Here is a 27,854-nt window from a genome sequence, read left to right as displayed (position 1 = left end):
TGATGGCTGTGTCTCTCCTTTTACAAGGCTTCAGGAAATAGAGCAGATGTGTGTGTTACCACTGACATTAAAGAATGCACATAGATTTTTTGTACCTTTTATCCCCACTTTATTTCTTTTGCTGGTTTCTTCCAATAATGTGTGCCAATATATGGAAATAAACTTTTAAGGAGAAAGTATGAATGTCTGGTTAACCTTCAGCTGAGCTTTTAAAAGTAAGCTTTTAAGATTTATCTGCAGCTGACCAAGCACTATTTCTTTTTATAGTATGGTATTGTTCATTATATTCGATGTTGCTTACCCTGATTGTTGACCTTGTGTAATGCTGTGCAGGCCTTAGATATGGACCTCTGTAGGTTTGCAGAGTCTTGTGCTGCGTTTATTCAGTAAGTTGGAAATTGGTGAAATAATATATAATAGTGGCAAAACTTAGAAAATTTAGATTGCCCACATTTCAATGTCTCTTGCAGCATATTTGAAAGGTTAAAAAATCCCCAAACAAGCCACAACAAAAAAAAACCAAACAAAAAAACTCTCCCCACAGGAATGCATAATCTCTATTAGTATCATCATTGCGGAAAAAAGATTAGAAAAGGGAGACTTCACTGATGGATTCTCTTCTCTCCCAAACATTCTTGTTTGGGGTGTGGATTAAAATTTAATCGTCCTGTTTTGCATTGGTTTGTTTATTTTTTTTTAATTTGTTTGGTTTTCCACAGTCCAGGAGCTCCAAATGTCTTTCATGAATACTAAGTTCTTATTTTTTGCTCAGCAGCTGCCCTTTGTGCTTTTTTGTTGTGGGTTGGTTTTTGGTTTTTTGTTTTTTTTTTTTTCTGGTGTAATTTTTTTGTTTGTTTGGTTGGTTTTTTTAGATGTATAATTCACATAGGTTGAATCTCACTTTTTAAAAAGATCACTGCTGTTACAATAATCTTTTAGTGCATTTGGAATTTTTTTTCCCTGTGTGTTTTCAGGTGGTTGCATCTTCCTTCATACTGTGCATGGATTTAGTTAGTGCTTTATACATCTTTGTCAAAATTGCTAATGACAGTGTTTGACAAACCAGTATCTAATTCTGGCCATTGTGTGATCCTACTAAAACAACTCAGCCCAACTAAGTTTGCAGTCAATGATGAGGCGATTTTTGCTTTGCCTGTAACGACTGAGTTTCAATCCATTTAGTAATTCTTTATTCAAAACGATACAATTTTCTGATGGAATATTGTGAAGAGTTGTTTCAAATCTCTTGAGACTCTATCTAAATACAGCAGTCTAGGAGTCAGTACTTGTTGCTAACACCGTAAATTTTATACAAAAGCATGATCATATCTTCATAGCCTGATTTGGTTAATGTCATTTGCTGCCAAAGTCTATCAACCCCAGATGCCAAAGGAATTTGTCTTTCTGGTATTGTTGCTTAGAACCAGTGTGGCCAAGAGAGCACTGTTGGAGAAGGAATAGCTCTTCTAGCTGCTAAAACTAGCTCAGTTCTTCACCAGATTGGAAAAAATAAATGCAAATTACTTATTACAGCTTTGTCATTGCTTTAAGGCTAGGTGCCGCTCCAGAGCAGAAGAACTGTAGGTATTAATGTGCTCTCTTACAGGTTAATGTCTCTAATTACAGATTTAGAGAAGCCCTGATATCTTTCCTGTCATTAACAATGAATCTGTAAGTCTTTATTTGTCATTGTTAAAATGCTTGAAACATTTGAAAGCCTGAGGAAATACAGCTTTTAAATCCATTCCTGCACTGAAACTTATTTAGCCGTAACAGTAAGAATGAGCAAGTTGAAAACTATCTGTATAAACTAGACCAACTGACGCAGCACGTAAGCTTGTAGTGGATTGCAGTTGCCTGTATACGCGTGAGGACAAGCGGTATGGCAAACCGGACCAAAGACACGGCAGTGGGGGGCCCTGCAAAAGGAGGGTTAAAGGTTAGGCGCTGCCGGCTCCTCAAGTGGCCTCTCGGAGAGCCATGGGAGAAACCGAAAGGAGAAAGCTCCAGTCATCTGAGGATAAGCTCAAGTAGCGGAGATTACCCGGCTCTCACTGACTGGCCTCTGGCACGGATCAGGCAGGTTACTTGCTTCTCCTTAACCCCAGATCATCTCTGGTTAGGTGGCTTCCCTGAAGCTGCAGGCTGCATCTGTATGAGAACTGGGGCTGTAAATCGGGAGACGCTTGTTCAGCAATGTGCTGAAGGAAGGGCCAAGGGAGACCTTCAGGACAAGGAAGAAAATTATTTCTGTCCGTGGACTTCTGAATCCATACGAAACTCCCTGAATTGAAGTGTGCATTATTTAACAGAGCATCAGCTGAGAGGCTTTGGGCAATTTTGTGCTTTTTTAATTTAGGTGAACTGGAACATCTCTTTGCTTGAAATAACACGTTTTGTGTACTGTTGCAATTCAGAATTCACGTCCTGAAGCTGGATCTCCTGTTGTGGATCTAAAGATTTCTACTTCCCACTTATGGGCAAGGTGCACGGCCTCCTGCAACCTGTAAAATAAAGTCCGCTATAGAAATTAAATACACAAAGAAAATACTGTATATAAAAAAGACCGCAGATTGACAGACATGGCAAGAGCTTTGTTTTCTCAAGTGCACTTGTTAATGGTTCAACTTGTCAGCAAAATTGTGGTCAAGCCTAGATTCGAGGATATGACCCTTGTTGCACAAAGACAGGTCAGGTAGCCTTAAATGCACGAAGCTTTATTAGCAGAGCTGGTGGCATACATTGACCGCAAAGTTACCTGAGGGGGCAGAGAACAGGGAAAACTTCTCCCCACCAGTTAGGTGGGAAGAGAAGTGAGGGAGTCTCAGGCAGGTGTCCTCCTCCTTGGGGTGTCCTCTCGGAGCAGCAGGTGCCCCCTAACACTTTGCTGAGCGTGACTGCATTGTTTTCATTGGGAACTGCTCAAACTCCCCGTTGGTTGCTTTTGCTTATGACGCCATTAGTGTCAATTGCATCACACACGATGCGGTGCATGTGCTGCATGCTGATTGGTTGCTAGGTTTTGTGCATATGTGTTAGTAGGTGATGTCTATTGGATAAATAAAGAGCCATTACCCTAGTAGGTGCTGAAGTTACCAACTAAAAACTTGAGGGGAAGGCTGAAGAGCTCTTACTATGGAGCTATAGACTGGAAACTAAAATGTCAAGAGGCAGAGGGGAAAAAAGGGATGAGTTAAACTCAAAAGGCAGACATTTTCCGACGCAGGGGATATAAAAATGTTTCACAATTGACTAGTGCAAGGCCATAAGGATAAGAGTGCTTGGGACAGTGGGGTAGAGGCACTGTCACAGTGTCCTCGGGCTGGGGAGATGAGAGCTTACAGAGGTGTGAGTGGAAAAGTATGCTACGGGATTGGAAATGAAAGGCCCTTGGTATTAAAAAAAGGTAAGGCACCATGCAACACCCTCAAGAGGAAACCACAGATACAAAGGCAAAGGCTTTAAGTGTGGCTTCTTAAAATGAGAGGCTTATCCAGGCATTGAAAACAGGAGATTATGAACGAAACCTGTTGTCTGAGGGATGTGTGAATGATTGGAGGGGAAAAATTACACGTTAGAAAGGTGTTAGCTCCACCTGGACAGTGGAGCTGCTGAGAACCATTATTCAGTGTGGACAGCCTTATAACTAACAGGCTAGGTTTTCAGCTAGCAAATTTAAGCTGCATCCCAAGAATGATGCTCTGATATTGAGGTGTATGGAGTTACGTGATAGGGTCTCCTGTGGGAAGCTGACATTGAGGTGGGGGCTTGTACAAGTAGAAGGGCCAAACCAGTAGCAAAACATAAAGAAAATTCTGCTCTGGGGCTCGGGGAGGTTGAACAGGTGATCTGAACTGTTCTTCCATGTGCGCAGTATGCCATGTCCTAAATCCAGGAGACTTTATTGTCATTTGAGAGAGTATTGAGAAAATACCCACTGCAGTGACCCCCTCCTGGATAACGAGTGGGAAGAGGGTGCCCCGTGGTGGGTTCCGGTCATAGAATCATAGAATCATAGAATCATTAAGGTTGGAAAAGACCTCTAAGATCATCGAGTCCAACCGTCAACCCAACACCACCATGCCCACTAAACCATGTCCCTAAGCGCCTCATCTACACGTCTTTTAAATACTTCCAAGGAAGGTGACTCCACCACTTCCCTGGGCAGCCTGTTCCAATGCCTGACCACTCTTTCAGGAAAGAAATTTACTGAAATTTACAGGTCCCGCCTGCATGGCCTGCATTGATGCTGCGCTGCAAAATGTTGTTCCTGTGTGAAGCTCCAGCACTGGTCTACGGGAACGGAGTTGTACAGTGGGGAAGGCTTGGGTCCAGGCTGATTATACGTGGATTTTCTTTTTAAAGAACAAACTAGATTTTGCTTGGGGCCGTGACGTACAAATGCAATCAGCTGTGAACAGAACAGCTGAGGCAGTTATTCGATTTGATTTCTGCTGCAAAGTGTGGGTCCTCTCATCCCATTTCCAGGTGTAGCCTCACACTCTCAAGGTCAAGACTGGGTGTGCTATGGCAGGAGGAACCAGGTGGCTGCTGTGGGGCAATGGGGCCTGCAGGGGTGAGCAATTATAATGGGCCCGGGTTGTAGGTGCAGCACTAGACCTGACTGGTTAGAGGCATTTTTGTTTTGATGTTGCTTTTCAGGTTTTATTTCTAACTTTATTTGGCTCCAAACATTGGTTTTTGCCATGTGCAGGGTGATGCCTCCTTGAAAGGGATGCTTGTCCAGGCAGCCTGGCTTGGTTTGATGGCTCAGGCTCTAAAAGAGACACTAAAAGTGACGTAGTCTGGCACTTGTGTCCTGCCCCGGGCTCTTCTTTCTCATCCTGTTTTACTTCAGCAATCACTGCAGATCTGTGCTGTTGTCTAGGATGGCACAGTTTACCCTATATCCCCCACTACCCCTGAGGGACACTTAATGGTGGCAGAGTACAGTCTGCCTAAAAAATTCCATGGCAGGCTGTTACACTGCATCTCCATTCCATCCCTCTTCCTGCTCTTGTTCCCCTGAAATGCTAAAGGAGACTTGACTGAAAACTTGTAAGAAAAAAATTATTAGCAAACTAGATTTAAACCTTCACTTTTTTTCTTTTTTCTTCCCCCCCTCCATGGTTGGCTTTGAAAACTAATAATCTTTATTCTCTCGGGCTTGGGGCTGGTCACAAGAGCCTGCACTGAGATATTCAATTATTTAGCGTCCTTTTAAAAGAAAAGCAAGAGAGATGTAAGATCTGCTCTGATGACCATCCCTGCAGCTGGGACTTTAAAAGAACATTTTTATCAGTGCGCTTGCTCTTGTGGTGCAACCATTGCAATTCTATCCAGGAGACAATTCCCATGTTTTCTCAAGGGAAGATTAATTGCTTTTGCAGGTAAGCATTTCAAACTAACCAAGAGCCTTGCCACCTTCCTCTCCTTACATGAGTTACTACAAAACCATTTTTCACTTTCTCATTATGTTTGACATTCTTGTTTCTCAAGCTTGAAAACTTGTCTGTTTCTGACCTCCTGGGCATACTTACTTATAGGGATAGATCTCAATATAGCATCTTATCCAGTTTTATTTTGATCTGTTCCTCTCCCCATAATCTCTGGCACACAGCAGAACTGCATTTGAAGTACAAAGCAGTCTGCCAGGAATGTAATGTAGCATTCAAAAACATAGTAAATAATTGAGAAATGCCACGCAGGAGATGTATTTTAAATTATTTTAATCTTAAGTAATTTTTTTTGACTATGGTGGGGAATGAGGATGGTGAGAGAGACCTCCTTAGAAGTGGTCATGCTAACCACAGCAAACAGAAGTTATTCAGCTTGGGTGTATTTCCTCAGAGCTGGCAAACCAGAAGTATTATCTCTACTTTATGGATACAGATCTCCCAGTAAATATAGTGTAGATAAAGGCACAATTCTCTTATAAAAACAAAGCAAAACAAAAAAACCCCAAACCAGATTTACTACCATGGATTTCTGTCAGGAGTCAGAAAATTGCACATGCAGCCTGACTAATGTGTTGGGTTTGTTTTTTTTTTCTTCTTTTTTTTCTTCAGTATAAGACCAGGACCTAATTGACCTATGCTTACATCTGACTTGTTTTGATTTATTTGAGATTCTGTTGGGTTTTGAAATCTGGATGCTGAGTGCTCTGTTCTAGGACATTGTGTCAGGCATTTGGATAAAGAGTTCAACTTGTGTTTGTTTACGGTGATATTAGATGTTAAGAGGTTTATCCTGATGCTAGCTTCTTTGCCAAAAGCTCAGAAATCAGAGCTCACCCTGTGTTTCATGTGGCTCAGCGGACAGAACCCAAGCCTGGTTCCACCTGTTATTTCTACTTCTGTCACAGGCTCACTCAGTGGATAAAAACCCAATGTTTTTGTGTCTGTAAAATGTGGGTCGAGAAACGTCTGTCTTGGAGAGAGCATGCTTCCAGCAGGATTGCTGAAAATACTGTCCCATTATTACCATGCTGGTACTTTCTGAGTGTTTGGGTGTACGGTTGTGCCAGTGGTCTCCTATGCAACCCTATCGTGCATTAGCTGTTGCAACCAGAGTGTGTTTCCCTTCTCTTTAGTCTTGTACCTGAAGTATCTGCTAGTATCTCTAATTTGCATTTCTATTGTCCTTCCCATAAACTGTCTTTGCTGTTGCTTTTTTCTCTCCCTCTTGCCAGATCTGCCTGTATCCCACAGGTCTACAGCCCTGGTGTAAAGAAGAGGCCAGAGCATGTGCTGTAGATACTTTGGGCCCTTTTGAGGTCAAGGACAAATTTTTGACTCGCTCGGTTTGTTTTCATCCCATCTGCAAAATGGTATTGGTGACACTGGGCACTCTCTTGGCACCCTGTCAAAAAATAACAATTAGGAAAGATGTCGGGCTTGGTATGAGGGGAGCTTTTTAACTTTTAGTTGACCACAGATGAATACAGTGTAGCCACATTGTGAAAAATCATCAGTTTTGAAATCCTATTTGTTACAAATAAATGTGTATCATGGAGGGAGATTAAGGTAACTTGATGTCCATGCATCAATCTTTGGCGCTTCTTGTAATGGCAGAGGAAGGGAGAGCTTTCCCAAAGCTGTTGAGAGAATGTGTGGCTTGGTGTGGTTTGGTGCGTGTTTTTCCTCCTCTGAGCCCCCTAGGAGGGGGAATGTCTTTTGGTAGGCTCTGGAGGGACTTGAGAGAGCTGACCTGCCTGGATCTAAAAGTCAGCCTTTCAAAATTGAACTATGGTCACTTTTTTCTGCTAAATGTGTTTGGTAACAACTTCTATGGGAAGTTTTCATCACTGGTCAATTAACAAAACCAAAAGCCACCTGTTAAATTTTGTCTAGAAAGCAATGCGTTCAATGGCCGCTGCCTTTCCAGCACCTTGTTCTGGAATCTGGCATGTGAATTCAGTGATTCCACTAAAGGGGAAACAACACTTGAGATTTAATGGTGTGGCTGTTTCTTCCCCCCCTTTTTTTTTTCTTCCTGTTTTTTAAAAATATTTGTTGACAGCTGTTTTCTTTGGCAAGTATTCTTAACACTTTGTTCTTCAACAAAGGAAGAAGCCCAAGTGTCTTCTTTATAATACGAAGAAAGTTCACCACTTCCACTGTGTGTGGACCTCTTCCTCTCGCACCGGTGGCAGCAGAAGCCGTGCTAGTCTGACTCCACTGTTAAGTGAGAAGGCAGTTGGGAATTTGTACATGTAAAGAGTTAGCGAAATAGTAGAATAGTACTTTCTGTATTCATCCAGTTGCTGTTTTACATTAATGAATGCTGTTTAGGAGGAAATGAAAATCTTTCTAATGGGATCTAAATGAGACAAGCAGCAGAAGGTAGTTTCCTGGAAGGGAATTAGATCCGACTGTTGGGATTTAACACACTCTGTTTTGCCAGAAGTGCTGTAAGATTATTAAAGCGTCACAACCTCATTTAGTTGCTTTGTAATCTGCTCTAATACATTTCCCTTAACCTTCATGCTGATAAGGCAGTTGTGTAACAGACATTGAAGGCCAGATCTTGTGTTGCTTCCGTGCATGGGAGCCCATGCCCAGAGATCCCAGTAAGCCCAGGTGGGAATGCTGGCTGCAGCATTTTCACTCTTCAGATTATATGGAAAGCTTGCCTTTGGGCTGCAGGCAGCATCCCTGAGCACACAGAGATGTACCCTGAGGGTTACTGTGTGCTGCTGCATCTTGTCGCTGAAACACTCCTGCTTTTAGGGAGCCCCATGACAATTCTCTTGACGGGGGTACTGGTCAACCCTTTCTTTTTCTGTACCTAAATTTTGGTTGCACATGAAAGTGTGTGTGGCTGCTGTGAAGACGGTGTTTGCTGTTTTCATTACATGTTTCCACTAAGTTAAACAGTTTTTTCCTCCAACAGGAGCGATCATTGATCCAACTTTAATCAAAAGAGGTATTTAGGCGACAGGGGAGAGGCCTTGCCTAGCTTTTTAGAAGGATGAAACATTGCATCATCCATGCTGCTTGCATGCACCTGTAGATTGGGAACACTTTTTGGGTGCTAGCTAAACTGAATGTGGCAGGGAAATACAGCTGGGGAATGCTTAGCTTAAAAATCCAACAAAAGTTTGGCTGTGACCTAGCGCTCCGAGGAACCCTGTGATGGCTGCCTGGCTACTCGTCCCTGGTGGTGTTGACAAGCAGTGGCTGTCATGCTGAGGGGCTTGGGGGAGAGGCTCTGTATGGATTTCTGTGGCAGGAAAGTGGTGTACTTTGTGTGCGATTGGAATTTGTGGAGTTCAATCCCTAAGGTTACCTTTTAGGACAGTTTTCAAAGTTATCTGATGGCAAGTAGGTGCCTTTTCTGCCATGTTTGTGTGGGGTTTTTTTTGTTGTTTGGTTTTGGGTTGTGTGGTGGTTTTTTTTTTTTTTTTTTTACTTCATTTCCAATGAAATCAAAGCCAAAAGTATTTTCTTCATTTTAATGGGGGGAGAAATGCTTCGCCTGTTTAGATGCTTCAAAATTCTGCATAGTGTCTACTTGCACCTTTAGTTGTCTCAGTAGCTTCATCCTCCTTCTCCCCCCACCGCAAGCCCAAACTCTGCTTAGGCGTGGTGTAGGGCTCATTTCTTAAAGGGTTTAGATCTCAGCTCCCACCAAAAAACCCACAGCAGTTCAAAGTGGTGAAATTCCCCAGGTCATCTGTGAAAACTGCAGTCCTTGCTGGTACGTACCAAGTACTTCAGGCCCCTTCTCAGTTCTGCTCCTTTGCTTCATCAGTAAGTGTAAAATAACTATCTTTAGACAAAACCAAAGCATGATTTATTTTGCATTTGCTTCTTTATTCTACAACACAAGCAACATAAATAGTTTATAATTTTTGATTTAAAATATTTCCATTTCAGAACTCAGTCAGAATAAAATATACACAAAATACAATTTGCAAGCCAGCTTACAGTGACTGCCTGACCACTGGACACCCAAGGACCAAACAAAGCTAGCAGCACAACAGGACGCAGGGAGGTGCTTGTCTAAAGAAGAGCAGAAGGGTAGAGGGAGGAAAGATGGATGAGACCAGGGAATTGCAGCTAGCTATGAACTCAGTAGAAGGTAAACCCAATGTAAGCACTTGGTTGACAAGGTGATTTACAGTCTCTCTTAAAGACAGTATTAGTGGCTCCTCCTGAATATACAGCTAGAGAGGTGAAGTCCTGGGAATCATGTTTTGTGGTAAAACGCTTCCTATGGCAGCCATCATCATGGAAATAAAATTTGATTTTTTTTTCATTTTCAAACAGGAAAGGATTAGATCTTTGGCAAAACGGAGTGTCCACTCCCTTTGGCTTGCTTTCAGTTTTCAGTTCTGGTTGAAGGGCCCATGGAAGTATGTTTGCAGTCTCTCAAATAATGACAAAAAAGGGGTGGGGGAGAGAAAGTGAGGGGAACGGAAAGAAGGTGCTCGCTGCTGTCATTGCATACTTTTCAATCTCCCATCTGCTCCAGCAAACAGCGTGCAGTACAGGGCTCTGTCACCACGGTGCTCTGCCCCTCCTGGCTGTTCTCCCTTTGGTATCGAATCCTGCTTTCCTCTGCAGAGCAGGGGGCTCAGGAGCCACAGCCTGCTTGTGGAGGTGACATTTGTCCCTTACTTGAACCTGTGTACCTGTACCTCCTGCTAGCTCAGCTCTCTCGTTTCAGCTTGCTTCTTGTGGAAGCATGGCACTTCGCTGCAGCCCAGATGAACCAAATGCATGGATAGGAAATAGGGCCCTGGTGCTCTATGGTATTCAGATGAAATTTATGGAAGTACGTAACTACCTTTTGAAAAGTGGGGTGTTGGGGTAAAAGGATTGAAATAGATCCTGTTGCCATGTTTCTTAACAAAAAATGCCCTCCATAAACTCAGTTCTCCAATTCAATGTGGCAGCGGAGACTATGCAAACCTCAACTTGCAAATTTGCCAAAAGTAGAGGATTTGAGGGATCTGGTCCCACAGGCGAGTGCGTTATTACATTAATCCAGTATCACACAGTGTAGCTCCACCAATATCCACAGAATTAGGGCATTTCTTCTTCCCTCTGCTTTTAGTTCTTAGCTTGGAGACCTCTGAGCACTAAGTAAGCATGCATACTTATGCCACGTGCTTTTGTATTTTTTTGTTTTTAAATAGCCAGCCCCCCATGTTTGGCCAAAGCTATTTGTTTAGTATGATACGATACAGTTAGTGTCACATATAAAGTATATGTTCTGAGGAGGATTAGTGGAAACAACAGAAAGAGGAGCTACGACTTCTTCCTTGCAGCTGTACAGCTTCTGGGAGTCCCAGATGCGTTGCTGGTGAGGACTGCTAAGAGACCCTTACGTTGTATCCCTACAGAAGCTCTACTCAAAAAGGGAGATTCCGTGAAGAGAGATCTCTAGCTGCCGGATGCTGTTATCTACATTGCATAAAATCCAACATTTGTGCTTCTGTGCTATGGTAACTTGGTCCTTTTATACTAAAAAAGAAGAGAAACTTTTTTTTTTCCCCCCTAAATTGATGGTATCGCATCATTTCTTCAAATAATTGTGGAATGATCAGAAATGGAAAAAAACCTAACTGTATTTCGTGTCATATGCCATGATTAGCACTATACATAGATCTTCCCAGAAATGACTATAACCAGAGTAATGAGTAAATAGCTTGCTTAAACATAAACTTATCACACCCCCACAAAAGCAAGGGAAGAAAGGACTTAACTTCCTTTTTTTGTGAATTAAAAAATATTTATCACTGAGGAATGGCATTTCTAGAATGGATTGCTAAAGGTGAAAATAGCCAAACCACATGCTCAATTTCTGAATAAGCTTCTACACAGAAGAGCTAGGTAGAAATAATTTACTGTGGCTTGCTATGGTCAGCCTCCTACAAGTTAAAACTGGATCTGTGCAAAAGTTCTAGTTTTGGGGCTCTGGGATGTGTGGGAATATTGTGCTGGTTCTTGTAGATTTTTCAAGCGGGAGGTGTATAGAGGACAGCAGCAGAGAGGGTGACATCAGGAACTGTACAGGACTTGCCCTTTCCTGAGAACTTGTGAACCTGTATGTAGGGATTGAAGGATTCAAGGACCGAGTCCTGAGTATTAAAGATATGCAGGTACATAACTCACATTGATTTCAACAGCTTAGGCACTTTGAGTGTGGGCCTAAGCTGTGGAGAGAGGTACAAAGTGCAGGCAGCACGTGGAGCTGGACCTCTCTACTTGCTAACTCGTTTGCCACTCGGTTTCATATGGGTGCTGCGCCGAGCTCTGCAGTGGAGATACCAACACTGAGATGCTACTATATCAAGTGCAGATGGAGATTACATATAGTAACGCAAGGTATTTAGAGGTGGGGGTTATATCTTTGGCAGGTGAGGATTTGTCAGTGAATTTTACAGTAAGGTTTACATTTTAAACAAAACTTGAAGCTCAGATTGAAAGGCAAAGTACTTTACAAGTCACGGGTGCAAACTCTGCTTGGACTTGACATGAGCCAGCTATAGTCCAGAGGACATGAATTTTTTATCTGTGATGAGGCAAAAGCTGCATTGCCTGTGCTTGGAGTTTTACAAGGAAAGTTTCGCCCAGGTCTGTGTAAATCTTTCCGTAATAATTCTTTTTAGATGCTAAATTAAGTCAGTTATTCTCAAGTGAGTGTTTATCCCTAGGAGAGTATTGAATCTGTATCTTAACATCTTAAAGACATGAAAGCACGTTAACCGAGTGATAGTGGTGATAATTCTATAGCTGCTGAATGCTCAGAAAAGACTACTGTGGGGAAGTTACCATAACAACTGCATTAACCATTGCTGATATGACACAAATATTCAGAGAGCATGATAAACATACTACTAATGTGGATATTGCTCTGCAAATATGCCAAATGTTCAGAGTATGACAGTGACTGGAGCTACAGGAATCTATACATAAACACATCAATCGTCTCATTTATCTGCATATATTCACCCTACAAAATAAAGTGCAAACATATGCAATGGCCTGAAACCGTATCAATTGGGATGAGACCTGCTCCTGTTATACAAGTAGCACTTCCCTGATGAGTATGCTGCTTTTTTTCAGCTTTAAATATTTGCATGATGATGAGCTATTCCATGTGAGTAAAGGTAGTTGATGCTGGCCAACAGCAACTTTCTCTGTTAGTGGCTGCCTGCCTCTGATTGCTGTGGTGGCCCTGAGGAGCGTGGTGTGAACTAGGCAAAGGCAGGAGAGGTGCAGCTCTGGTACCTGAAAAGGATGCCAAACCACCACACCTGTTTTTTGTTTTTGTTTGTTTGTTTTTTTAAGCAGTTCAGTTACATAAAATTATTGGCCAGTCATTTCTAAAAATAACTGGCCAGTTCAATAAAAATCAAACCCAACTCCTATGGAAATTTATGTGACAAAAAAAGTAAGTGCAAGAACAGAGAAGAATGTGGTCATTAACCAGAGCAAAGAGAAAGAGTAAGCTCAGGCTATAATACACAGACTCTGTTTTTTTAAGGCCTAAATGTTCTGATTGAACAGTAAAGCTGGTAATATGCTGCTGTTAGCTCATGCATTGCATTATGGGGCTATAAGTGAGGATTTGAACGGGTTATGTGAGAAAGACTTACACGCGTGGATACAAGGGCTACTTTGTGCTACTGACTGAAGTGCCTCCCCACTCACAAGTGGAAAGCAGAAAAGCTGCTGTAGCATGGTACAGCTGGACATGATTGGGGTGTTCAGAGTTGGGGAGTCCCCTTTTGAAGCTTAGGACAGGCTGGTGCCAGTACCCTTCTCCTGGGACTGTGCTGGCAGACTCCTCCTTTGGGCTAAAAGCTTGCTTTGTGAGGCCTGAAGGTAGCACGCTGGCAGCCTTAAGCCCAAAGTATGCATGAAACAGACTGCACAGGACTATGAAATGGTGACTTCACATGTTTAGCGTCGCACTTCTTTGGGGCTTGCTGATGTCTATGGCTAAACTAGCAAAAAATAGCTGAGAATCTGATGAACCAACTCATTTTTCTATTTATTTGTATTTTGGAGGTGCATTAGAAAGCTGCTGCATCTCAGATTAATGGTTTCTGAAGTGGCCGTGGCCTGCTCTCCTCACCTGCTCACCATTTTACGTATAAGGAAAAGGAAGAGCAGCACATTCTAAAGTAAAGCCTGCTGCTTCAAAGATGCCTTCACCTCCACCCCAGTCCTTTTCTGCAATTACTTAAAGTTACTCATGACCTCTTACGGAGGGGTGTTAATGCGCAGAGGCACTGAGGGTGACAATGGCACTTAGTGCATAATTTGGAGGGCAAAGTTTAAAACAGGGCAACAGCAATATAGCAAATTTACTCCTACTCATTTCCAGTATGGTATTTGTAGTGTAAGAAGTTGAAATGAAATGGTATTTTGGGTCAAGATGGTGGCTAATCAAGTAACACTAGGCTACACTGTGTTCATGGGCTTGAGGGGGGTGGTAGGGGTGGTGGTATGGTCACTCCTAGAGCTTTTCTTTCTGTTTTACAGAAGGATTTTTGTATTGCAACCACAACACCTAACCACAGTGTTTCCGAGATACTAGGCCCTCTTCTGGAGTCCTGAGTGATTCCGTTGGACTGCTATCAATTTTACTTCTCCAACATAATTTAGGGATTTGCTTTAGTTTTAGATTAGTATAGCAAGGATCTGCATCCATTCAATGCATGTATAATGAAAAACAGCAGAGTTGGGTGTTTTGCATGCAGTTTATTATTCTGATTTCTGTTGTTGCCTAATTAATGTACTGCTTTAAAAGCAGTTCTGTATAAATGCCCAATAAAACTTTTAACAAAAAATATAACCACCCTTTTACTCTACCTAAAGGTGTGTAAGAAAGACATGGCAACAGAAATCAAACCATGCCACTACTCTCCCATATACCAAGAGCTAATCTCACCTGTCCCCAACGAAGCATTAAAACTGTTGGGGGAAAATTGACAATTGATAAAATTGTTAAATTACTAATTTATAAAATCAAATGTAGGTGGTATGAAAGAGTTGTTCTTAAGGAATTTTTATGTCCCTGAAACAACTTAGCAAAGGGAAGTTTTGAAAGAAAGGGAAACAGTGTGACCGACACTACAGAAAGTTACGGGACAAATATTCCCTGCACAAGTCTAGTAGGTGACAAATGGGAAGTGGGAAATGGAGGGAAAAGGCAGAAGGATAGTGGCAGACTCTTTGTAAACACATCAGCTTGGGTGATGGCTGTTCAGGGGAGCCTCCTGGCTCCCTCTGTTTTCCTAGGTTTAAGATGCTAAAAGCTGTGCAAAATCCAGGCCTGATATAAAAAGATGCCATTTTGAGGATGCTTTGGAGCAGGGACTGAAGCTGTATATTTAGTTGGTGTGCACATTTTAAAAGCCTTGGGAGAACATCATTAAGGGGTCACGCAAGATTAAAATCAACTTATTTTCAACAACTTATTTCAACTTCCCATTAACAAATTATGTAGTACGGGAGTACGAGATGGAATGTCCCAGGGGCTGACATAACTTGTGCAGCAAGGTAATCCTTTGCTGTGTCTAGCGTGAACAGCATCACATATGTATTTGACAATACAATAGTCAATCCTTCCCTTTCTCTCACCCCTTAATAATATCAGCAAATTGCAGTAGTCACTATAGGATTGCTGCACAGAGGGGGATGTAACCACCATGAGGGTCTGTCCCCTTCTATCTACAGCAGCAGACAAGAAATGGGAGAGAAACAGGAAAGATACCTTCCTTTCAGACTATTTTCCATCTTGATTCAGCTCAATGTGGAGTGATAGGCTAAATTTAACATAGGTGATAAGGGTGTTCCTGGCTACAGCAGCTCTATATAAGCGAACATATAAGTTTCCAGTAGAAGCATAAGCTGACTTAGCTGCAGCGTTGCTTAAACTGGAACACTTTATCTTCACTCTGTTTAGTTAAATGCTGGATATTGGCACATGCTGGTATTTGCTCTGTGGTGTGTCTTCCCCCCAGCTTCACTGGAAACAACAAAACAAGTTTCCGTGTTGCCCTTAGGGGGAATTAGACACGTGGAAAAATGATTGGATGTAGGCATAGCTGAAGAGGCAGCCAGGGTGTTGTAGAAAGGGCAGTTTGACAGTGCCATTTCTCTTCAAGCAATACTCCACAAGAGCAATGAAAGGATGAATAGTCTGTGCTTGGTTCACCAGTTTTAGACCTGGGATACTTTAATAGTCACTTATTAGGTACCCCAAATGTGACCAGACTTCAAAGGCTCTTCTCAGAGCAAAAAAAATTTCCACTTTCTCTAGTGAGGCATATTGTTACTACAATAATCTGTACTTGGCTTTCCTTTCTCATGCTAATTTCAGAACGGAAAAAAGTTACCCTGAACAAGTGTCACCTTTTTACTTGTCCTATAGCCTCACCTTTTTCCTGACTTCTATTTATCTATTTTTTTAAAGTTACATAGGCTTACTGGCCTGGTTTGACATCCAGATGACAGTTGCGTTCACAGCTAATTGCAAGTGTGGAAGTTCAGCTGCAGTTTCATGTGGCTTCCACTGTTGCAAATTTGAATTAAAATGAAGGCAACTGAAATGTATCACCCCTTTAGGTACTAGCCTGATTTACTGGCAGTTTCTGGGTTCTGGGGCCATTCCAGACCCCCCTGGACACACTCATGCTTTGCCTCCTTTGCTAGTGTGAGTAAGGGACACACAGTCTCAAGTGGATACAGGATATACAAGCTCATTGTTTCTTAATTTATCACCAACAAATGATCAATTAATGAACCCCAAATACTTCTTGACTGTATACCTTGGATGTCTTCTCCCCTTTGCAACAGAGCACAGCTAGGTTTAAATGATGATATCGTAAACTCGGCCGACTCTTCCCAGCCATTCCCGTACTGCCTGGCGGACACGGATATCTGTCACGTGGCAAGTCAGCTGGCTGATACAGGGGAACACTGCTGGCTGCAGGGCTGTGAAAGTTTGGTCTGGCAGGGCCTGAATCTGGTTGAGAACTGTCAGCACCATGTTGGTCCATGCCTACAAACAAATTGAATAAAAAAAGAAGACTCTTTAGAAGACCTTTCTACAGAAAGAAGCCCATCAGTTCAGTTAGAAAATAAGATATCTGGTGATGGCGGCCTCATAAAGAGGACTGAGTAATGCCATCATATTAATTTAATGTTCACTCTGTCTTCCTAATTCACATTCAGTACTGTAAGTCATTGTTTGACTCTGTATTGCAGGCATCATGCTCACCCTTCATCACCTTTTATTTCATCCCACAGTGAACAAAGACTTTCAAGTTTGATGCTTTCACTGATTTGTTCACTTGGACATGCAAGCAGCAAGTTTCTGTTCAGCAACAGAGCCCGCTATTTCTGCTGTGGAATTAACAAAAAACCCTGAAGTACAAAAGCATTGTGACAAGCAGCATCACATTTTCAAAAGCCCTTAAGCGGGCTAGAGCCCTTAGAAGTAAGCAATGAGTTCACTGTAGGTTGTTAGTTCTTAGGACTAAGTGTAGCTTTGGCCTCAGTCACAGACGCAAAGCACTCTTGAAAGCTGTACTAGTATATGCCTGGTAACACTGCCACTGATTTTCTTTTGATAAGACAGAATCAGATTTTTATCAGTGCCAGGTGCTGAAATATTCAGTCCTCATCACGATGACTTCTTTATGTAACAAAGACATTTAATGAAGTGATTATAATCATTATAATAAAAGCAATAGAAAAAATACTTCTCTTTTTAATTATTGCTATTATTATTAGCATTCTACAAGTATGTCCTACCTGTATCTGCGCCTCAGCATCCCTAACAGATATATTCAGGGAACTGACTGTGGATCCTGAGCGTGGTCTCTTCTCTTGTCTCAGGATCTCTGGACCAGCACTGAATGAATGCCTCATTTGACCTTGATCTATAAGATGTTGTGGCCGCTGGAGTATGGGCGAGTCTGGCCCTCTTGAACCCAGGAGCTCCCCTTTCTTTTCCACTTTGACCTCTTTGGTGAAGGATGTCATGGCCTGTTGCTGCTTTCTTTTCTTGTATTCTGTCATGAGCTTGGAGATAGTTTTGTCAGTGGCTATGGTGTAGATCTTGTTGCCAGCACTCTCCCACCATTCTTTTTTCCTGGTTTGCTCTTTTTTCTCTGGTTTAGGACTTAGGGGTGGGGGTAGCAGCAACATTTCTCCACTCCCTCCTCGGGGTGTCAAACTGTCTCCCAGTTGGTCCCTGATTTGACTCCGGTCATCTTCCGATGGTGTGTCCTTCCCAGATTGCCCTCCGGTCGATGGGGTGGAGGTTTCTGAGTGAAAGGATGGTAAAATGAAGAAAGGGTCGCCTTTGAACACTGGAGGCTCCTCTACATTATTCTCCAGGTCCAGATGCATCTGAATATAGTTATTGCACAGTTCCATACAGAGCTTATGAAGCCGCTTGATTAGCCATCCCCAGTCCGCATTGCTGACAGGCTGTACACTCAGAGATGGTATTCGAGCCCTCCACTGTCTCTTCTCCTTCCCTCGTGGGGGACTGACCTGGGCAGTTTCTTCAAAAATGTCTTCATCTTCTGAAGAACACTGCTGTGACGAGTCTGTGCTTCTCTCATCATCTTCAAAGAGGATCTTCTTCACTTGCTCTGCAGTAATGTTCTCCTGGTTTGTAAGGATTGCACAAATCAAAGCATGGAAGTAGATGTTGAAGCTCATTGCTGACTGGCGATACAAGTTGGCAGCTCCAGTAATACCAGACACTTTTTTCAGCAAACACTTCAACCCAGGTCTGGTGTCAAACTCCCTGGCTGTTCTATAGGAGTCCAGCAGTAAGTCAAAGATGACAGCGAGGTTTTGCATGGAGATGTACCTGAGAAAACCAGCCAACTTGTTTTCTGGTACTTGTATTGTCATTTTCTCCTCCAAGTTAGAAGGGCCTTTCACAAATTCTTCCAGTAAGATGTCATATAAATTCTGGAGCAGTACTTGGTGGGACAGCAAGCTCACCACTATCGTCCTGAAAGGAATACTTGGGAAACCAAGCATGGGAAGGAAAAAAAACAAAATAAAATTAAAATGGTGCATTGTGCTTTTACTAGGAGTACAGGAATACTTCGTATTTTAGAATCTAACATGAAAGATGCAAATGAAAGGCCAAATTTTCAGAGCCTCGTTACAAAAACGTGGAGGAAGATAAAGTCATCTAGAATGGTCTTTCAGCTACTCTTTCAAAATACTTTCCTAGAAGGGAAGACACCTACATTGATTAAGAAAAATAACTGTCCACAGCAAGCACACTAATGGCACTTGTGCAGAGGTGGTATTAAAACAAAGCTGTATTATAACTTTTGTCCTTTTCTCCAGAGATGTCTAATACTGAGGGATTAAATATTCTGTGTTTCAATTTCATGGCAGCTGCAAGTACTCTCAATGTTTCAGCCTGCTCTAACTGAGGAATTTGTTAACACGCAAGTTATGCAGCACTTCTGCCATCGGTCCCGGACTACATTTTCTATTTTTGTTGCTGAACTTTGGCTAAGTTGAAATATCCTTAAAATTCCTCCACCGGCATTTCAGCCAACCTTAACTTTGCCATGACAAATTGAGGCCAAAACTAGTTTACCACTCGGTTGCCATTTCCACTAATGCCAGGAGTACTTCTTAAAATAGAACACAAAGCGCCAACCAACCAACCAATAAAAAAACATCTACAGAAACATCAGCAATGCAATGGAGCATGCAAAGAAGCTTAAATCTTGCTGAAGGCACTTTTCACTGTTTGCTCTTAAGACTTCAACTTGAACACTGAGAGCCTAGCATGGAAATACCTATTCCTAACCCTGTTTCTCACATGTCATACTGGGTGATTCTTAGCTGTGCTCCTGTTAGAGAGATGCTGTGAGTTGTTCTAGATCTCACTGATTTTTGATTTGCACAGGGAACCCAGGAATGGCAAATTCCCCCAACCAAAGTTTTCACGTCATTCACTAGTAAATAACATTGAGAGGCTTACAGGTAAGGGAGGCTAGGAAGAAGGGGTGGGACAGGATTGTTGTTTGGTATCTCACGGATTTAAAACTATAAACTAAAACCTATCTTAAGGCATTCAAAAGTCTTTGCATAAGATTACAGCAGCAATGTTTTAAATAGAGCTGATGCTCTGGTACACGTAGTAATACTTGTTTTGATTTAGGGAACTATGATGGGTCACATACTAATTAGCACTGCCATCTAGTGAGGAAGGGATTTTTCAGTTTGCTTGCAATACTGAAGTTTTAGGTCTAAGTCAAAGTAAATCTTCATTTAATGCAAGATGTTCAGTTGTAGACCTTCAATTTTTTTGTTGCAAAAATTATTCTACTTTCATTAAACAACTTTCAAAAGTGTTTTCAAAATACCAAAACATCCAAGTCTATTTTTTTTTGAGAAATAATTTCAAAACTCAGTTTTGAGAATGCAACACTTAAAAAAAATCCAGAAAACCCACATATTTTAACTCCCAAAGTTTTGCCTTATGTTAATTGACTTATAAAAGCACACAAATGGTCCTGATTTAAAAAAAAAAAAAAAAAAAAAAAAAGTCCTGAGACTTTTGAGGAACTACCATATGCTTGGCCATGTAGAAGCTATAGGTTAGACAAAACTGTGCTTCTAGGGTTAATTTACTTATGTCAGTTCACTTACCATGACACAGCTGCCAGTGCCGATACATCAGTAAAATTTAATAGTCTTATTACCTGACAGAACTAAAATCTTGATGATTAATACATACATTGGAGCTCTTTATGGGGAAGTATTTTCCGCTGTAAAAATCATTAGAGGCTCTGACTCAGAAAAGCTCTTAAGAGCATGTATAAAGTTAAATGAGTGCTTGCATTGATTTCAAGAGACTAATCCCGTTTCAAAAGCAGGATCAGAATGGAGATCTGCTTTTCCTTGTAATAGCCAAAAAGCCAATTTCGAAGGACAGTTTAAAGTACTGCTCAATTCCAAACGAAATTAGTACAGAGCTATAGGTGAAAACACACAATGCCAAAGCTGGTTAAGGATAGTATTTTCTTATTCTGCCCAAAGTTTCGAATTGAAATATATTATTACTTTTTAGGAAGAAGAAAAGCTCCCTTACCCCAGCTTCCTGTGAAACGATGCAGCATTAAGGAAACAAAAGCAAAAAGGGAGAAGACAAACCCCACTAAGGTTAAAGTAAAACTTTTGAAAGGCCACAGTTACTAACATGCAAGATTGGCATATTACTGCACTGCTGTAGCAAATAATATGAAAAACAGTGGCACAGTCAAATTTTGAGCCCTGTTTTCATGAAAAATAAGCACTGCTGGGGTAACATTTGCCTATCAGCATATACACTTTTTGCAGTTGTTTAGACAAAGCACAGTGTGAGAGCATTCAGAGTTTGTATTAATTGCAAGCTTTATTTATTTATTTGTTTAAAGACAAGCAAGACCCACACTACTTTATGAACACAGCCTGTTAGATTGCATGGCCTTATGTGCCATGAGAGGGGAGTACTCCAGTCTTTTGCTTTGCATTCGTTATAACAAGAAGAATGATCTGCAAACCTTTGGATAAAGCAGGTATTTTCCCATCACGAAGGAAGGGTTTAGACTGTGATCTCAACCTTTCTTTGTCTCTATGCAGGGCCCTCTTCTCTGAAGGCAAGGCAACAGAGCACCTGTTCTTGGGGAAAACTTCTGTACAGCTGTGTAAGAATAGAACCATTTTGCATGGTCTTTCTTCCTGTCCATTCAAAGAAGGACCATTACATTCTGTCTCCTTGTTGCAAGCAATAGTTTAGTTTTGAATGAGAATGCGTAAAGTGGTACAGAAGCAGGTTTGCTATCTGGTAAAAGACAATTTCATGCCGTGTATTACATACCTTGCAATACAAACACAAACCCTGAATGCAGAATTCTAATTCTTAGCCCTATTGATGTTACAGCAGTTGTTTAAACAACCGAGTGCAAGCAAAAAGAGATATTCTTTGACAGGATCAGACTGTCATGCAAATGCATGAGTTTCTGAGGTGGTAACATATAGAAGGACTTCCACAAAAATAAAGTGCCAAGCAAAACCAACATTCCCTAGATCAATATGTTGACAGTTTTGCAGCTTTGGATGTGGTCTCTTCACTTTATACTGCTCCAGTTCATCCATTAACTTTTTCTACCTTCTTAATCCAGTAATACTGAATTTAAAAGACCATTAGTGAAGGAGGCATTTCATTTGCTAGGTATCATTACAAACATAACTACTTCCAAAGCTTTATTCAAATTGATAGTTTTAACTCTACTTAAAGAAAATAATCTCAATATTGGAAAGATATTCCCAGTATTTCCTATGAGAATTCTTTTCTTAATTTAATCTGCATTTCCTCTACTTGAAGGCTTTGTGTGACCTTATGTATCCTTCAGGTATTTGTAACCTACCAATTTTTACTATCTATTAGAAGCATTTTCCTTTTTTAGCTTTCTGAGGGCCACATTATAGACCCTGACACAGGCTTGTCTATAACTGTAACAGCTCTTGCATGTGCCTGCTCACCAGTGTACGATCATGGGAACATTTGGAGAGCAGACAGTAGTAAACTACTGTCTCCTGTGTCACAAAACCTAATTTTTATTTGATTGGTGTATTTCAGTTTTTTTTATGAGACCTATGGAGAGACATGGTTTGCCAGGCTCTGTTCACATCTCTGCTGGCCTGACGATATTTTTATCTTGCTTTTAATGACACAGTATTTTCCTGAGAAGATATTTTACCTTCTCTGGGTATGCCCATTTGGTTTCTTATCTGGCGGCAGGTCAATGATGAGCACGCACGACTGGGCATGTTCAAACCCTTCCTTGTTGCTAGGGGTCTTTGGGGAGCACTGAGTCTCCAGCATGAAGACCTAGAAAACAGCAAGTTACATAAAAAAATCAGTTTAGCACTTGCACTAGGTTCCTGGGAGGCCTGAGAACAGGATTTCCTGCATTGTGAAAGATCTGTTATGACGACTTATTTTACAGTGATGGAGAGAATGCAAAATATCCCCCCAGGCGGTCCTTCCCTGGAGCATGCTGCTTTGATAAAACTGCCTCAGGGCCATGGGCTACCTCTAGACACCCAGCAGAGTACAGGGCAAAGGACAGATATCTTTTTCTTTGAACTTGTATAGGGCATAATACCAAACGCCAAAACAAGCTTTCTGCTGTCTGTATACTACTATCAGAAAATATCATGTATAGTGGAGACAAGGACCCGTTTGCATAGTTAGCCTGTTGTACCTAGAAAGGTTGGTTGTTGGAAGGATTATTTTCAGCCATGAAGATAAAACAGACACCTAACTTGCAATTCTTTGGGTGGGAAATGGGGAAACAACTCACAGTTGCTGTAGCTTTGTTTTGTAGCTTAGTAGTTGTGTCAAATCCCCACTGAGAAGGACTCAGGGACTGCCACTGATAATGTCTACAAGAAAAGTATAAATGCCACATTCCCTGCTTTCTTGAGTTCTGCGTCTTTAAGATTTAATTTAAAACATGTTTTCTATTCAAACAAAGCCTGCCATTGCCACATTATTTGTGATCAAATCCTGGTCTGTGTCTCTCAGATTTTCAAGCAGCATCAGGGTATGATTAATCAAGTCAGAAATTGACACCAAACATCTGTTGGCTCTTTTAATCCAGCTGCTTTCCCATGCTGAAACTGTCATACAGTATTTACGGTTTTATGGTACCCTGCAGGTCATTAAGTTCAGTCTGCTGTATTTCAAGGAACTTGTTTCATATAACCCCTTTCATAAAACGAACAACCTCCACTGTAGTCAAAAGGACCCTGAGAAGGTTGTCTCCAAGCTTGCTCTGCTGATTAGAAGTTAGTGGTGAGTTTTAAATCATTTGTTAAATGTCAGCATTATCCTCCAGTTCTCAGTAACTCTTCTTCTTCTCTGCAATCTATATCTAGGTATTTATAGAGAAAAAAATCTGCACTCCTCTTCAAACTCTGCTTTGGTAGGTTGAACAAATCTTGTTTTCTAGTTTCATATCACAGTCTCTGTTCTAGTGCATTTTGCCCTTTGAAATAATCATTCTTTAACAGAGTAATTAAAAATGATACGACATTCTAGATGAGAATTCATAGTGCCACTATTATTTCCTTTTCTCTATCAGAAACATTTCCACTGATGTATGCTAGGGTTGTCTTTTTTAAAGATACATTACACAATAGGCTCATCGTCAGTCCTCTTCAGGTACCTATGCATCTCCCCCCACCCTAGGTATTCTTAATTCCTACTTACGGGGGGATAGCTTTAAGGTTTTTTTTTTTTCTAGTTTTTATTACTTTTTCTCAATACTACTGTTAGACAAATACATGTTAGTCTGGTGACAAGGAAGTCTTTGCCCATAGGGTTTGTGAGGAAGGCAGTGGTAAAGATGTACTTTCATGAAGAAAAGCCCCAAGTTTAAAAGGTTCTCTGACTTCCCCTGAAACATCAGTCAGTACCTGTTGTGCCATGGCTCTGATTCTCCAGTATTCAGCTTCAGCACTTGGCGAGAGGGAGGGGGCTGCCACCTTCACTTCACAGGCATCTCCACTAAAGCTTTCAGAACCACTGTGGAAATAGCCCAACAGGTTCTATAGAGAGACACAATATCAGACTTTCACTGTGCGTTAAATGAAGTCAGTGACTGTAGCGTTGTCCAGCCTGTTCATGTGTCATACAACATTCAGAGTGATCTGCCCCACTACCATCAGCTGGTCACCTGCTATTTAGAATTTGATGTATTTGATGCAAAGGCATTACAACTTCTTATGTAGTCTGGCCTGTGATGAGGATTTTTTTGTTACAAGAAAGATAGTGAGTTGAGAAATAATCTATATGGAGCGTGCAGCTACAGGATCAAGTAAGCAACTTTGTTTTCTGTCTAGTTTTAGCCAATCCAGAGGAAGAAATAGATCAAAAGGTAAGTTTTCACCTACTAAACTCTTCTGATTTCATACTGTCAGGGCAATTTAAAATAAGTCTGGATTATTAGTGACTAGTGTTGTCTGCACATGTTTACAAAAACTGATTTCAATTTCCACTGTTGATCCAACACCTTTCATTGTGAAAGAACTGACAAAATAAGAAAAGCTACCACATAATCCTTATGCTTCTTTTCTTGGCTCTGTACCCAAAAACTTTTCTGAAAAAGAAAAAGCAACCTGTCAAAAGTTAGTGAGTTTATAACTAGTGTGATTACATTTTGACTGTCAGCAAAAAGGCAGTTTACCTTTACTGGCTCCAGAGTGGCAGAGAATGCATCCTGCAAGGCACAACACGCAAGCCTCCACATTTCTTCAGTAAAAACAGGCCCTGCTGTCACTAACACATACCTGGATGGACACAGGAAAACGTTACCATGTTCAAGAAGGAACTAGACAATTCTTACTTGTAATGGGAGAAGGTTAAAAACAGAACAAAAGACCTACTCAGTAGCTAATAATATCCAATCTCCTCCTGTAGTTTTGACTTCCCCCCCCCGCCCTTTGCTTTTCCTCTTTAAGTAGCCATCTTGCCAGGACAAGAACCACACGTTGTGTAAGTATATAACGCAGTACTTATTTTGATTATGACTGTAATAACCTGAAGACTGTGAAAGGTATTAATTACCTCTAAAGACCTGTGAATTCCAATAGAAAGACCCTTGATTATTTTTCCTAAGGATTAATTATTGACTAACTGTGTAAGTAATGTACAAGTGCTTTTTATGGGAATGATACACATAGCAATGCCTAAAATCACAGGTTCTGAAGCAGACAGAAAACAGCAAGAAAAGGTTAGTAAGTCTAAAATTCATTATTCAAATAATATGAGATAGATATATTGTAGACTTCTTTTGAGATGTTAGCCAACTTAATCAGTCCACAAGTTCTTCAAAGATACAAAGATATCTTTTTTTTGAATATGCTAACAGAGTGAATAGACTGTGTTACCTGATACAAGAGCAGCCAACTCTGGAAATAATTTCTGTTGGTTCTGCTACACAGGCTACCAGCAACTTGAAAAGATCTTTCAGCATAGCATTGATCATATTTTCATAACCAATATCTATAAGGAAAAGACACAGACTAGTTTTAACATCATTGCCTTTTCATTATAATTAGAGATAAGTGGTCTTGCTACACTTACTGCTATTCAGAGATTTTGCAAAACCGAATCTCTTTATGCAGCTATCACTAGAGTTGAATTTTGAAACATGCATCACATCAAACTGAAATAAGAACAGTCCTTTTGATGTTAACAATACAAAATGTCTGGGCTTAAGTGGTACTGGAGAAATTCTGTTAGATCTTGTTACTGAATATTCTAGTTCTTTATGATCAAAGTCTTAGTATCTTCTTTTGGAAAGTTTAATATAGACTGTGATGATTTAATTTTGAAGATAGCCCTGCTCTGAGCACAGGCTAGACTAAATAACTTCCCTAGGTCCGTTACAAATTATTTTTTTCCACAATTCTAAACCCTATAAAGAAAAAAGAAAACCCCAAACAAACAGAAGTTTTCAACCCTCTTCCTCTTGAAACCATCTCCCCAAGGAGCTATTCAGTAACATGCCACCGATGACTGTCAGTAGATGTGACAGTGCAATGACATACCTGAGTGTATGAAATTTTGAATGTGCTCCACTACGAGTTCACAGGAAAGACCAATGGCATGCTTGAAATTAGCAGATGCCACATCCCAGTAAGAATGGTCACCATGGCTGCGATGGAGCCAAAGAGACATCGTGGGAAGAAGAAGATGTACAACTGCATAAATGCCAAATCCTGGGCCTTGAAATACACAGAAGGATGGCTGTATATTTTTGCTTACAAAGCCTACAGTAAACTTGCTAAGTTGTTCCAAGCTTGAGGCCAGGGGCAGTGCTAAAGACAGCAGGTTCTGAAACTTTTTTGGTGGGATGAGAGGGGTAAGCAGGTTTGGATCTAGTTGTGAGGTAGTATATGAACATTTAGCCAACTGTTTACCTACTGTCTTTTCCACCAGGACTATATAATTTTCTTTTTTCCATTTCCTGGACACCAGGCAAATGTTTTCTGTGGCTATTGATATTGATAGAGTACTGCACCTCTTTATTTGTGCAATAAATATAAGAGAATGTTCAACATGCTCTTACAAGATGCCTTTTGTCAACATAGAACAATGCACTAACTATCACGCTCTGAGAAAATCCCTTTCTACTTGACAATGTCTCTGTGCAGCTCTAGCATGAGTAACACACATTACAGAAGTGGTTTAAGATTCTAAGAGGTTCGGGTCAGGGCTCTACTAGCTCACATTTTATCAAGCTCTTTCATTACCAGGTGTCTTGGCAATGTCCCTCAGCAATTCAAAGAGCAGATCCAAAGTAGGAGGCTGGTGCTGGCGGGGACAGTTGGATATGGCAGTTGTTAATTCTTCCAGCAGAATAATCCAGACATTGATAAGGCCTACAAGTAAGGAAACAAAGATTAAAAGCCGTGAGTGAGATATTGCATTGACCACAGATGGAACTTGCCCTCAGAAAATGATGGAGGCTAAGAAATTAATTAACTTAAAGATCATGGGTTCTTGCATGCTCACTGTTGCTGTGTAATGGTTGTGGGCAGTATCTGTTTTTGAAATGATGGTCTCCTTTTCCTTCCCTTTTTATTAAGTTTGTGTTTTGTCCCATCCTTCCTCCTCCATGTACATCTTGTTCTGGTCCTCTTTCTTAGTTTACTGTTCCCACTAGTCCAGTCTCTTTAACCTTGGGGTTTTTAAAAATTTTTTTAATGGGACATCTCACTACCATTGCAAATGCTGCCCAGAATGCTTTGTACCCATTTAGGTTATGCTTTTAGATAAGGATCCTAAGGTGACTAGCCATAATTTAACTGTCTCTATTTGGTACCCAGAACTGAACAGTAATAATGCCTCATGAAGTATCATCAGGCTGCCTCACATGTCATCTTTAGACATTAAGAGGTCACAGATAGAAGAGTATTAAATGTGGATATGGCAGAGCTGGACAACTACCAGAACAGCAGTTGGGATATAGGTAGTACTGTGAGTTCACATCTACATTAGCAAACATGTATCCCTAAAGGATTATGGGATACAACTAGTTTTCAATACAATTTTGAAGATGGTTAGGAATTGCTTTATTTTTTCACAGATCACTTAAGTACTTGCTGGTTCCCCATGATACTATGAATGACTAGAAGGATCTTGCATACTACACTCACAATGCTCCTGCAAGGTATTCTTGAGTTAAGTCTCCTTAAAAGGCTATGGATTTATTGGGCTAAAATGGATTTTACTTTGGTTCACTAATAAGCCCTTCTCTGCCACTGGTAGCCATGCATGCT

At 41.0% G+C, this 27,854-nt stretch overlaps 1 protein-coding gene across 1 annotated transcript in view; it reads right to left on the bottom strand.

The window, feature by feature from the left end:
• Positions 1–16,335: 16,335 nt before the first annotated feature.
• The window catches only part of KIAA1244 (KIAA1244 ortholog), a gene marked incomplete at its 5' end in the record, with an annotated part of 74,806 nt that continues 63,287 nt past the window's right edge, over positions 16,336–27,854 (bottom strand). The window contains 8 exons of the mRNA XM_009581429.1: positions 16,336–16,527; positions 17,283–18,513; positions 22,262–22,392; positions 23,985–24,116; positions 24,755–24,857; positions 25,458–25,572; positions 26,121–26,297; positions 26,826–26,954. Of these exons, the coding sequence (XP_009579724.1) occupies positions 16,336–16,527; positions 17,283–18,513; positions 22,262–22,392; positions 23,985–24,116; positions 24,755–24,857; positions 25,458–25,572; positions 26,121–26,297; positions 26,826–26,954 (2,210 nt within the window). The remainder of the gene's footprint in view (positions 16,528–17,282; positions 18,514–22,261; positions 22,393–23,984; positions 24,117–24,754; positions 24,858–25,457; positions 25,573–26,120; positions 26,298–26,825; positions 26,955–27,854) is intronic.

The sequence above is a fragment of the Fulmarus glacialis genome, unplaced genomic scaffold (assembly GCF_000690835.1).
Source record: "Fulmarus glacialis isolate BGI_N327 unplaced genomic scaffold, ASM69083v1 scaffold2747, whole genome shotgun sequence".
Taxonomy (NCBI): domain Eukaryota; kingdom Metazoa; phylum Chordata; class Aves; order Procellariiformes; family Procellariidae; genus Fulmarus; species Fulmarus glacialis.
The sequence above is the reverse complement of the archived record's forward strand: the minus strand, read 5'-3'. Positions and strand labels throughout refer to the sequence as shown.